This window comes from Saccostrea cucullata, unplaced genomic scaffold, assembly GCF_032062105.1.
Source record: "Saccostrea cucullata isolate Sc308-1 unplaced genomic scaffold, CSIRO_AGI_Scuc_v1 ctg4209, whole genome shotgun sequence".
Classification (NCBI taxonomy): domain Eukaryota; kingdom Metazoa; phylum Mollusca; class Bivalvia; order Ostreida; family Ostreidae; genus Saccostrea; species Saccostrea cuccullata.
In genome coordinates, this window is record NW_026918583.1 from 67,057 (window position 1) to 80,862 (window position 13,806).

Genomic DNA, 13,806 nt, shown 5'->3' on the forward strand with positions numbered 1-13,806 from the left:
TGGGGTTTTGAGGTCACATATAAGTATACATGGTACATGTATATGCATCTTATACTTCACCTTTATCGCAAATCTCGCACAAAAGTATACACTTTGACTTTATCAGCATTGCGTTGGGTGATGACACATTTGGATTTAACAGTTTTACAATTCAGTTCGGCTATATTCAAACTATACAATGCAACAAAGAATCTGATTGGTGCTTTTTTATAAGCCCGCCCACTTTCTCATGGAATGTTTCCAAGAAAGACAGCTCTAGAAAACTTGTAACCAAGTGGTAGGTCCCCTTTACTGAGCGAAGTATTCAGAGGACAATATTTTATGAAATTATTGTGAGTGTGGGTAACCTTTAATGATCTTCAAATAATATCTATCCCAGGACTGGCTTCAAAATGATACACATCACCAGGGGCATATTTTGGCGATTGGAAAACAGCCGTGTTTTTCAATTACCAAAATATTTTGGCGATTGAAAAACACGGCCGTTTTCCCCATTTTTTCTTCAGTACATGTATCAACATGATCAATAAAATTAAACGTACTTAGTTTTGGTATATGTAAGTGATATTAATTATTTTATAGTGAACATATAAATTATATTCGCCATTACAGTAAAAAGTGCACTGCACAAGGATTTCGGGTTTTTTTTCCAGATCGCAAGTTTAAATATTGCCATGACGACAATCAAAATAGGTATGCAGTGCACACACACATTTGAAACATGGTATTTTTGATACTCGAGACAACAAAACAGTTAGCTTTTAATTTAATCCGATGTTTTACCACATATAAATTTATATTTTTTCAACGGGTGGATATGTTTTCTTCGCATGTACGCGTTTTCAATTCGCACCAACGAAAATTGAAAATGCCGTGAATAGAAAATCGGCAGAATAACATGTAGAATAAAATGAAATTAGTGTTTGTCATCAAACGATATACATGTACAGTCTGCGATAGGTATATGTCACATGCTATAAATGATTTCATAGTAAGTCTTTGTTGTTTTTTTTTCTCAAAAAGTCACCATCAGATTTCGACTATCACAAGGCCGTTGGACGCTTTCCAACTTACAAAGGCAAATGATACTGCACGAGAGTGGGCGGGTCCTAATCAACCAATTAAAGCGCTTGTTTTATAGAATGCAATCCGTGATTCAAATTGTTCAACTGACAAATCCAATAGTATCAATACTCGAGGCAACGCTATTTCGACTGGAGTGTTATACTTTTAAGCGAGATTTGCGATAAACTTGTCAACAGGAAATTGAGTTCTAACAAAAGTTTTACATGTTACCATCTTGTCAATGTTCAAATTTAAAACGGATCCTAAAAAATTTACCCTGTGAGAGTGTTTTAATTTTCATGACAACAAAAAGTTTCAGGTCTGAACATGGAATAAACAAAAATCTAAGAAAGAAATGACCTTTTTGAAAACTAGCATATCCTCCTTGTTTAATTTCAATTCTTTCTATGAATGATTTTCATCCTTGAGGACATTTCATACATGAAAAGCACCTATTTAGTATTACCATGACTATCATCACACATGTTTTCTTGTCACAGAATGTTTTTATCATTTTACTAAATAATTTCATTTCAGTTTGCACAGGATATGTAAATAAAATCCTAGAAATATATGATCAAAGTTAAATCTATTTTACAGCATCAAGTGTACTTGAATGTGAGAAGATTATAATGGACCCCCGTTACAGTGCCCAAGTCATCCTCCTCTGTGACCTGTGTCAAAAAGCAGCATTACAGAGTCATTGTGAACTTTGTCATGTAAATCTCTGTATAGTCTGTGTTGGGGAGCATCTATCAGATTCATCTAAAAGACACAAAATTGTACCATACAAACACAGAACTTCTCCAAACTACCCAAAATGTCCAAACCACACCCAGAAACATTGGGAACTTTACTGTGAAAAATGTGACATTCCTCTCTGTTCTACCTGCATCGCCTCTGATAAACATCATGGACATAAATTAACAGATGTCTTACAGAATCCCAGCTTCATTCAAGAAATTTTAAACAAGGATTTGAAAGAACTAGAAAAAAGAATATATCCTTCATATGAAGAAATTTCATTAGATTTGAACTCTGAAAAAGTCAACTTGGACAAACATTATGAGAAACTGACAACAGCTGTCACCAAACAAGGAGAAGACTGGCACAGAGAAATTAACATCATTGTCAACAAACAGAAATCTGAAATTGATGAGATGAAAACTAAACACCTGGCTGCTCTAAATAAACAAGAAAAAGAAATTAAACATATTATGTCTGATGTAAAAGAGAGCATACTTGATCTGAAGAAAATACTGGATTCCAATGATGTCTCCCTAACTTCTGCATACAAATCCAGGAATGCTGAATTCAGAAGTTTACCTCCTAAAGTCAATGTTTCATTACCAAGTTTCTCTCCTCATCAGATCAACACAGAACAGCTCCATCAAATGTTTGGTTCTCTGTCAGCATTATCCATTACAACAGAAGAAAATGGCTACATAATGAAGACACCAGAAGCTGTATCCTGTCCTCCAGTCAAACCACTGCTTGATGAACCAGAGCTCATCACCATCATAGACACTGGGTATAAATATCTATACAGTGTTACCTGTCTCAGTGATGAAGAAATCTGGACACGTGGAGATGACAAAGTCATGAAACTCTACAACCTCCAGGGCAAACTACTGAAGTCAATCCAAACCAAGTCAGGGAACTGGCTTCGTGACATAGCAGTGACAAGGAGTGGAGATCTAGTATATACTGACCCTGCTACAAGAACTGTAAACATAGTGAAGAATAAACAGATACAAGAAGTGATCAGACTACAGGGGTGGGCACCTTACAATGTCTGTAGTACCTCCTCTGGTGATCTACTGGTTACCATGGTCCGTGATGATAAACAATCAAAAGTTGTCCGTTACTCTGGCTCCACAGAGAAACAAACCATTCAGCTTGATAGTGAAGGTAAACCTCTGTATTCATCTAATACCCGTGCTAAATACATCAGGGAGAACAGGAACCTGGATATTTGTGTGGCTGACAATGGTGCCGGTGCAGTAGTGGTGGTTAATCAGGCAGGAAAACTCCGATTTAGATACACTGGTCATCCCTCTACTATGACCAAGGGACCATTTCATCCAGCCGGCATCACAACAGACAGCCAGAGTCACATCCTGACAGCAGACTGTAAAAACTGTATCCACATCCTAGATCAGGATGGACAGTTCCTCCGTTACATTGATAACTGTAATCTACAGTATCCATGTGGTTTATGTGTAGACACCAGAGACAAGCTCTTTGTGGCTGAGTATATCAGTGGTAAAGTGAAGAAAATCCAATATATGTAAACAATATTTTACCATGTCTGCTTGTAATTAAAAACACTGCTTAATGCTTATTACTACAAAATGTGTTCTATAATATATGAACACTAGGTAAAAAAAAGTTTTAGAGTAGTTATTGGTTTATATTACTTGTAAAAAAATCATTCATTATTTATTTCTTAATAAACATCATTAGTGAAAGTGAATTTTTTTTTTATTTTAAAAATTCTGTGTTAAATATAAGGTAAAGGTTAATTATTAGAGACACTTACTGAGGCCATACTGTTCACTCTCTTTTTCATATTTTTCCTCGTCGCTCTGTTTACTGAGTAAAGCCAGGAAGTCAATGTAATCTTTAGCGTGGAACCCGGTCATTTCCTGGTCTGAGGCTCTGTGTGGGGGTATGACTCTGACAATAAATAATCCAAATGGTGGCATGAGTGTATTTCATTCTAAATGCCTTATGGTATGAAAAAAATCTTAACGGAATATAGATCGGCAGATAAGAATTTAATTTTTTTTTATTATACAGGAAGAACACAATATTTAATTTTGTCTCCTAATATCCTACAATTTTCAATTTAAATTACAAAAAGAACACTTATAATTGTTTGGGAATCTCACCCTCTCTTAAGGACGTTCGATCCTGCTATTTTGAGCGTATTTCGCACAGGTCCTTTACTTATAAATTTAAGCATCATTTTAGGTTAAAAAAATAAAACTGAATTTTACAATGCAAATTAAACTATATCTAATGAAAAAAACCGCGATCAAATCCCATTCAAGTAAAATTAATGCCCTGTTCATATGGAGAGTTTAATTCGAATTAAACGTAAGTTTACTGCAAATTAGCTTCGCTTAGCGTTCACACGGAGAATTTAATGCGAATTAGTTTACTTCACATTAGTTTACTGCACATTAAATAACTTCGCATTAGCTCCGTGTGATCGCTAAGCGAAGCTAATTCGAATTAAATTTTGGGGCATGCGTAATGGCAAAATTAAGTTAAATGCGTCATGTCGGTGGTCAACTTTAAGTACTTGTGATATTTTTGACTGAAAAAATAAGAAAAAAATGTGTTAATCACTAAAATATGTCTCCAGACACTGTGACATTACGTCAAATGCATCTGCTTAAGCATAAGATGACGTGATTTGCAAATGACGTCATAATAGCCTTCCCCATGCCTGACTGTCGAAGTAAAATTTTAATTCGCATTAGTTTACTTTGCATTAGCTGTAAGGGTTCGACACTAATGGTAGCCCGCTGGCCCGGGACAACTGAATATTGAGGTCAGGCTACCAAACATGCCTTTAAACTTGCCCTGCAGGGCTACTAAGAATTTTACTAAGTACTCACTCAGAGCAACAAATGTATCTAATAATTATCAAATCTATTTTCAAACATGTTTTATCATCATAATTATTATTTTTGTATGTCAAAATTGTAAAATTTAAAGGTGATTCGAAATACCCTAAATGATTATATATGTGTACTTCTTCGAACAGAAAAATGTCTAGGGTACAATCATACGGTGACATATAATTTTTACCCCAAAAACAGCCAGAATGCAGGATTTGGCATCTCTATTTTCAAAATTTCCCGGGGGAGGCAGGGCTCGACATTAACTTTTTCTCCTGCTTGTCCATTCGGACAAGTGACCTAGATATTTACTTGTCTGAACTTCAACTTCACTTGTCCGAAAATTTTCAATGAATGTCTTGTTATGTCAACTTGAAAACAATTGAAAAATTAAATGTGCTTGATTTATAAGTGTTGTCATTGATAAATAATACAAACGCATATAAAACTAAATTTTATCAAGACTTCATGTACTGACAATAGCATAAATGTTCGCGAGTGAATCTGTTATATCAATCAAATATATTCCAAACTCGCAAACGTCGTAAGATCCACACCATGCAATAGTATGGCTGCAATTAGTGAACATCGATCCCGATCAAGTGTGAATTTACATAGCGTTTGATATCGGGATCGAAATTCAGGTTTATGTAATGATTCCGTTTATATTCGATAAACTTTACAATAGTTTTTTTAAATTATTATTTTTGAAGACTTCTTTACATAGAAAAATCACTTGTCCAATCGGACAAGTGTCCAGCAATATTCACTTGTCCTAAATATTTTTTCATTGGTACCGGACAAGCATTAATGTCGAGCCCTGGGAGGCCCTCCGTACCCCCACCAGCAGGAGGGGGAAACCCCCTCCCGCAACTACCCCCTTCGTCACTTCGCGACTCGGCCACCAGCCTTCGGCTGCTAGAAAACTAATACATTAACAGGGCTTGTAGAAGAAGGATATGGAAATAACGAACAGTATTCAATCTCAACGTCCATTAAACAAATATACAAAATAAGAGCAGAGCAAACACGGACCTCCGAAACCTCAGAGGTTGGATCAGGTGCCATGGAGGAGTGAGCATCCCCTGCCGACCGGTCACACCCGCTGTGTGCTCGTTGTCATAATCAGGAAATAACAGAAAAAATCCGTGGTCAATTCAGTGTATAAATAATGGACTAACAATTGGTATGAAAAACGTCAGTCAGCATTTCATTCAATGATAAATTGTATTTGCTGACAAGGTCATTGTATCGACCATAGAATTTTCGAAATGATGACTTTAAACGAGACTGTTGATATTCTTGTTTCATCAACTTGCTTGTCAATAATTTACCTCGTTTAAGAAATTGTTCATACGTAGAGCATGCTCTTGCGTATCGAATCAACTGAGATATAAATACTCCGTATGCAGGTGATGAAGGTATATTGCTGCATAAGTAAGGGAAGTTGACGATAGAAAAGTTAAAGTCATCACGTTTATCATATAGCTTGGTTGTTAGATTACCATTAGTGTCTTTTTCAAGTAAAATATCCAAGTATGAAGCAGAAGTGTCAGACTCTGTGGTATCTTTTATCTCAAGCTCACCAGGATATATCGTGTCGACATAGGAATGGAAATTATCATTATTAATTGACAATACGTCGTTGAAATATCTAAATGTCTAGTTGAAGGCCACAGCAAGTGTTTTCTTCTTTTCACGCAAAAGATTTTGCATAAATTCTGCTTCATATGAAAATAAAAATAAGTCTGCTAATAACGGAGCGCAATTTTTACCCATGGGAATTCCAATAGATTGTTGGAATACCTGGTCTCCAAAAACCACATAGATATTGTCAATCAGAAACTCAAGCATCTTCTTGATGTCAACTTCAGAGTACTTATGTGTGCAATCAGAATCTGTTTTAACAAAATAATTTTTCAAATGACCAATGACGAGGTAAGTAAATTTACGAGTTCCATTTTTGTTGAAGAAGCAGCTGTCAATGATATCAAAAAGCCTGGATTTTAATTTGTCGTGGGGAATTGTTGTGTATAAAGTTGAAAAGTCGTAAGTTTTTATGCTGTTGATTTTTTTAAAGTCTTGTGATTTCAAATTGTCCAAAAGTTCTTTAGAATTTTTAAGTATCCACATCTGATTTACACCACTTCTTGAATATATAGTTGTACAGTACTCTTGAAGTTTTTCCTTCACTACTAGAAATGACTAGCCCTGCTGACAACTATGGTTTAAAAGTTAGTGTCGACTCCTGGCTGTCGTGTGAACGCAATTTAATTCGCATTAGTTTGATTCGCATTAGTTTACTTCGCATTAATTTACTGCAAATTAAACTTGTCGTGTGAACAGGGCATAAGCTATGGACTCTATTTTGTGGCGGAAGGTTTTTTAGACAAAAATGATCAGTTTTTTTCCATTTGAACTATAACAGTACTGCTAATTTTGGATGCCTATTTTTCCATGTTAGTTGCACACAAAGCTGTTTTTTGCAGTGAAATATGTTATGCTGGTTCTGAAATATTTTTTGAATTATTTCTTATAAATTCTGTCGACAAAGTGTGAAAAATATAGTAAATATATTCTGAAAATCCGGGAAAAAATTGAGCCAATTTTAAAGTAAAATTGACTCTTTTTTGGTGATATCTGAAAATTTACATCATATACCCCCACTTTTGATGTTCTTTTCTAAATATTCAAGATAACTTTGACCTATTTCCTTAAAATCAGAAAAAATTTTAAGACTGTAAAATAATTTTCTTGCTTATTATATTTCCAATGCCGGAAAAATAACACTTTATTAGAGCAGAAAGGTCAAATAATTGATTATGCGAAGCAATTTGAAAATTTTTCTTAGTCACAATTTTTAAGTTTCTTTTTTTAAAACAGATTTAGAGTTTATTTTGTTTCATGCTTTAATTGGATAAAAATATTGGAGGGAAACATCGAAGATGTAATTTTAAATTAAGACACAAATTTCAGTGCAGAAAGGTCATATTAAATGTATTGTAGCGCTAAAAGAAGCATATTGACCCCTATATTTTGATTTGAATTTCAATTAAGATATGTATGTAAAAACTAAAAATATACTTGGCTAAAAAAGTTTAAGACTTCAAATATCAGGATCGAACGTCGTTAACTGGCATGTTTTCATGTTTATTAATATGAGTGACTTACTGCATAAATTGAAGTAATCCATATGCTTCAATTAAACTATGAACCATACTCGCCTGAAACAAAAAAAAAAAAAAAAAACTTACATATGATAAATAAGACAAGTGTAATCCTGTTTAATTGTTTATCTTTTTTAAAGCTTAAAGCTTTGAACAGCACTCAGTAAATCAACAAATGAAAACACATACTTTACCCTTTTTATAATTTTAGGCATTGCATCACAGTGCTGAATCAATTCCTGACTGTAAATATAAACAGGTTTACCACAATCTCTCTCTAACTTCTCATCCTTCATTTCAGAATTTTCTTTCACACCAAGCTCATCAATACAAGAATGTGGGTTAATTCCTCTTGATGAATTTTCAGAGTTCACAAAACCTGCTGGGTTGCTGTCATGTAAATTTTCTGAGGTTTTGGTCAATGTATCTGTGTCACCTGTGTCAGTATTTTGGTTGCCAGGGTAAACAGCGATGTCACTGGCTTTATCAAAGATTCTCCGAGCTCGTTTTGTGAGAGGTTTCAAGGGAGAGAACTCCTCCTGACTGCTTAAGTCAAATACATCCATCTTTTATTTCATCTACAAATTTATATGTGTACAAATTTACTGAACATATCATATTAGAATCACAAAGGTTATAAAAATTATCCTAGTATTTAAAATTCTATACTATGTACCTATATGGCATATGACAATTTGCTGGTAAGATATTATGCTGTAGAGAAATCATATAATGAACAAAATCATATATATTAAATGGTACAACCCTTATGCGATGTTAATCAAACTTAATGAGGACAGAGTTGTTAAGAGAACATTACCATGATTACATTTTATTTTTTAATAGTTTTTGATAGGCCTGAATTTAGTGAGATTTACTTCCTGTTGGAGGTCGACTCGGTGATTTTCCCTCTTTGTCTTACCAAGTATAAGAGGATGGCAGCAGAAATATAATTTGGTGGATAATCTTCATTAATTTTTTTTTACAATTCTAAAAGATGGCTTCCAAAAATTTATATACTTCAGAAAAATAATGATGAAGAAATACTAATTCAAAGTGGCAAATATAAAAATTTTTAATTAGGCCTAAAATAAAATATTGTTTGTTTGCAGTTGCCGACCGACCCACTGAAAATGCACCCGACCCAAACTTTTTTTAGCTATTTTTAATATTATTTTTTTCCTCCAATTTTTCAGGATATTAAAACTGTTTCATTTAAAATTTTTGTCTTCATCAATCATTAGTTTATACCAAGAGTGCAGCTTATTCATGTATAGTAGGCCTATGAAAAACTCTATTTTATGTTATCTAACAAAAATCTGGAAACAATTTTTTTTTTTCAAAAAAAAAAAAAAATTGCCTACCTACCTAACCAGTCTAAAAATTATAGGTCGGCAACTGCAAATAAAGAAATTTTTAAGCTTGGACTTAGTTTAACAATGAAGGTATATGAGCATTTGGACCTCCAGTATGGCGGCTAATGGGAAATAACCTTGGAATGCCAAAATTCTGGCCTATCCAAAGCTATTTGTTATAAATCCATAATATAATCAAATCGTAAGAGAGTGTTATAAAATCATAATCTACAAAGACCTGTCATTTCAAACAAAAAATTCCTTCTCCGAGTGAAATATCACTGCACATGACAATTGGTACATCTAGACTCTGACGTCACATGATGTCATATGTAATTTGCAATATCAAAAAAAAACCTGTCAGTGAACAGTGTTAAAATTTAATAAAGAATGTTTCCACTATATTTATTTTCAATATTTATCCAGCAACTGCCCCTTGCATTGACCTAATAAAGGTAACCTAATAAACCAAATCTTTACCTTGTCAATGCCCTAATAAAGCCTCAAGCATGTATTCTGACGTTCTAAAAGCAATGCATTGTGATGTCACACATATTGCAATGTTTACGCCATGGCGTCATAGCTTCAACTCCAGAGATGTATCTAAATCTGTCAAAATAACTAGTTTGGATGTTCAAATGTAAGAAAAATTTTTAATATGTTGCAGGATAAACAAAATACATGATAACTGTCTTGAAATATAAGCGATATTTGGGCTTGGGTCGAAACATAAGAGGGCTTGGCAAGCCTCGCCATCTATCACATTTTCTTACCCTCGCCCAAATATTGCTTATATTTCAAGACAGTAACCATGTATTTTATATGTATCCATTAAATCAAGGGGAGTAAATTTTTGTTGAACTTTTGCTGTTATTCTCGCGAGAACGTAGCTTAAACAAGTGAATCAGATGCATTGTGGGTCAAAATTACGGTGTCAAAAAAGTCTATCGTAATGTGATGAATGAATGTGGAGTTGTCCGAACATTCTCTTTGCACAAGGGAGCCCTTAAGCAGTAACGAAGCCTTCACGACGCTCACTGCGCTCACTATTAATCTGACCACCGCACAAGTCATAATATAAAGGCAGGGGTCAGAGTCAGAGAAATTTCGGATTAAGAATATCCATGGTCTTACTTCTATTTTTCTTTCCTTTTAACAGGTCCAGTACAATCAGTACATTTAGCTACGTAGGTAGAATTACCTACGTAGCTTTATTTACCTACCTCAGGTAGCTTGATTTAGCTACCAAATGAATTTATTTCTATAAAAACAGTCTTCACGAAAACTTTTCTGAGACACTAGCCAGTAAGGCTGGTGGATTTGACAGTATTACTAGCCCAAAGAAATTTTTAATAGCCAAAGAAAAAAAGAAAGAAATGAAATTGCAGAATTTACTGTTGTATCGATCACTCTATTCCATTTAAATTTCAGACTGAATTTCTTTCCTTTCGTATATTTTCTGCTTAATTATTTATTTTTTTTAGTTATCATTAATAAAGATTAAATTAGTTTGAACAAACAAGTTTTTTTTTGTTTTTTTTTTTAGCTTTTTGATAATGTACATGTATTGTACATTAGCCTCTTTTCTGGACATTAGACTTCTCTCCCAAAGAAGTAACTTTTTTTTCATATTAAATTTTCAAATACATTGTTAATATAAATTTGGATAACAGTTAACATAGTTAACTCATTTAATCCTTTACTCTTCAATTAAATGAGTGATCATAATTAATTAAATGGGATTTCTGCATGTATTTACCATAAACGATCAAACAGAGGAAATTTGGATTAGAGAAAAAAGACGATCATTTTTATGGAAAAATACACTATTAAGTAGTGCTACGTGAATTAGATGAGGGAGTTTTCTGAAGAATAGGACTACAGTGCTTTGATTTTATTTATTGGTTAAGATTTAAAAGCAAAAACTCTGAAAGTACCTGCTTACTTTTCACTAGCCAGTCGGGCTACTTCTGAAACAATTTTTACTAGCCCAGACCAATTTTTACTGGCCTCGGGCGTCGGGCTAGTGAGTTTTCGTGAAGACTGTAAAACAGCATTTTGCTCAGGATGTGCAAAAACTATCATTTTGATGCAGTGATCATTTTCAACTTTGAACTCATCTGAAAACAATTCATGAAAAATTCCCTCTTGAAGAAATGTCTTTTTCTGCGCATTTGCAATCAAAGTTCTGAAAGTTTGGGGGCTATGTATGACAGTTAGAACAGTTATTCCTTGAATGAAATGACAAAGAAATCCAGTTCTGGTTAACATGATAATAGGTCGGTAATTATTCAGCACAATGTGAAGTAATCATACTCAGTCATGCCTCACCACACGGAGAGATAACCAAACAATGGAATTACATGTTTTGCTCTAAATTGACCAAACACAGCAATGTTTAAACTATCTCTGCTTTGGAATGTTTTTTAAAGTCTCCCTAGTATAAATATCAATCGTCATTTAACTGCGATTTTTTGTCTCTTTTCCATAAAAGACGCAGTTTGAAAGATCATTTGAAAAGTTACTTCTCTAGACTAACACCTCTTGTTTAAATATATTTTTTACCAAACTATACACAACAAAATACTTTTTTGTATTGATTGAGCAAATAGTTCGGCCGTCATGGACAACTGTGGGCTTCGTTTTTACGAAGTTTCAAAGAAATTCCACATGGAAAATTGACTAAATTGTATAAAATGCCCGAGGAATATGTTAATCAAAATTAGAGCTGGGTATCGCGGCTGAAAAATCGTATCGCAATATATTGCAATATTATATTTCGTATTGCAATATATCACAATATAAAATTTTTAATAGATTTTGCTTTTCATCAATGTTAAAAGAAAACAAAAACTCAAATTCCATGTCTATTCTCGAGTTCATATTACAACTGCCTGATCGCGTTGTGTATACGCAAGTGGCAAGCTAAGTTTTTGTGGCACAACTTTAAGAATCAAAATGTAATATTCAGATTCTGCTTTAACATGAAGGGCTTTCATGTAACAGTTGTCGTCTTTTCGTTTCTGATAGACATGTCTCTGGTTTCCGATCAAACTTCACGTTGCTTGCCGCCATATTTTACCTTGAAAGGGGCAAATAACTCTTTTTGTAACAATTTATAGGATATCGAACCCGAACCGGTATTCACAAAATAATACCGCGATACGTATTGTGATGAACAAAATCGGGATACACCGGTTAACCGGTAATATCGCACAGCACTAATCAAAATTCCCCAATGCCAAAGTAAATACGCTTTTGCTTTATTTTAATAAAAATTGGATTTGAATAAAAAAGACCACCATTTGGTAGGTAAAAAAGACGCCGATATGGGCGATTGACCACCAAACGGGGGTTAAATGACCATTTGGGGGTGTGTGCCCAACCTGTTGATATATTTGAGGAAATTCGAAAATGGTATAGGCCTATAAACTCTTTTTTCTGCCCAGCTCTGCCTGGCTTATCAACGTATTTCCACATGAGTCGGCAGTTTTATCAATAAACCAGTGTAAACATAACCTAAGAGCTGCGCGAGCGTACGCTCGCAAAGCTCATAGGTTATGTTTACACTGGTTTATTGATAAAACTGCCGACTCCTGTGGTATTTCAAAATAACACAGGCAAATTCTAAGTTATTATCTTGAATATGCGATAACCTACAATACATACCATTTAAAATGTTCAGGGACACTTCTCAGCCATGAAATATCATCAGACTTTCATGTTGTTTCCCGCAAAATATTCCGCTTCTGCAATAATCATAGTCAGTCGAACGCTTTATTTTCAGGCAAGCCTATTAGCCGAAAAGTGAGGTCTGGAAAGTCATTGAGTTAATTGTGCTATAATAAGCCAAAGAAATCGTAAGAGTTCATATATTTTTATGTTATTGTACGGAGGGATTGACAACATTTTTCACCACTCACCATTCAAGCATGAAAAACAGGTCTTGCCATTTTGATCATAAAATACTATATTTTTTTTTACGAACAAAGGGGAATAACTCTCTTAGAAGAATAGTGAAATCTGTTGAAATATAAAAAATAATTAAAATATTTGTTTTTCGTTTTTTTTAAACATACAATTTATTCTTTTTTTCCTGCGCAATTCATGACTGAAAAGTTTTATGTACAAATCTTGTTTTGGGGATTTTGAGATTTAAAATTCTACATAATTATTCCATTTTTTTTTAGAAATGAATTGACTTATAAAACACATTCCATTTTCCAGTTTAATTTATGGGAAAAAATTAACTTCTTGTGATCATTAAGTACATGTATGTATATAATAATACATGGGGGTGGAATTTTTAACAACTACCTGATGATGCACTTCCATATACAACAAAAGCCTTTGCTTTTTTGAGCAGACATTTTTTTCCCTATTTATTCATATGACCCCCTCGAGCTCCCTCCTACGCTTATTGTGGTCCAGCCTTACCCCTTGGAGCCCTCAATTGAACCAGTATGACCACAGGGTCCTGATTTGTACAAAATTGTATCTAATTAACTGTCTGAGGATGCTTCTACAGGAGTTTCATCTTTCCTGGCCAAGTAGTTTTGGTGAAGTGTTTCGTAAAGATTGTTCCTA

General features: G+C 34.1%; 2 protein-coding genes across 5 annotated transcripts in view; one reads left to right on the forward strand and one right to left on the reverse strand.

The window, feature by feature from the left end:
* The window catches only part of LOC134268200 (histone deacetylase 8-like), a 74,401-nt gene extending 61,414 nt beyond the window's left edge, over positions 1-12,987 (reverse strand). For 2 of the 4 annotated variants that reach the window (XM_062750405.1, XM_062750393.1), the window contains exons 1-4: positions 12,889-12,987; positions 8,059-8,442; positions 7,869-7,921; positions 3,608-3,744 (exon numbers count right to left, since the gene is read on the reverse strand). In XM_062750405.1, coding sequence (XP_062606389.1) covers positions 3,608-3,744; positions 7,869-7,921; positions 8,059-8,430 — 562 coding nt within the window. In that variant the 5' untranslated portion in view covers positions 8,431-8,442; positions 12,889-12,987. Of the gene's footprint in view, positions 1-3,607; positions 3,745-7,868; positions 7,922-8,058; positions 8,443-12,879 lie in introns of those variants that run through there. The other 2 variants (XM_062750399.1, XM_062750411.1) reach the window with 2 other exon arrangements.
* On the forward strand, positions 1,688-3,431 carry LOC134268189 (uncharacterized). The gene has a single exon (XM_062750383.1). It carries the CDS (start codon positions 1,698-1,700, stop codon positions 3,357-3,359), a length of 1,662 nt encoding a protein of 553 aa, XP_062606367.1. The 5' UTR covers positions 1,688-1,697; the 3' UTR covers positions 3,360-3,431.
* Positions 12,988-13,806: the final 819 nt, after the last annotated feature.

Excerpts from the sequence above, each read along its gene's own strand:
- LOC134268189 (XM_062750383.1), top strand. The coding sequence starts at position 1,698 with ATGGACCCCCGTTACAGTGCCCAAGTCATCCTCCTCTGTGACCTGTGT.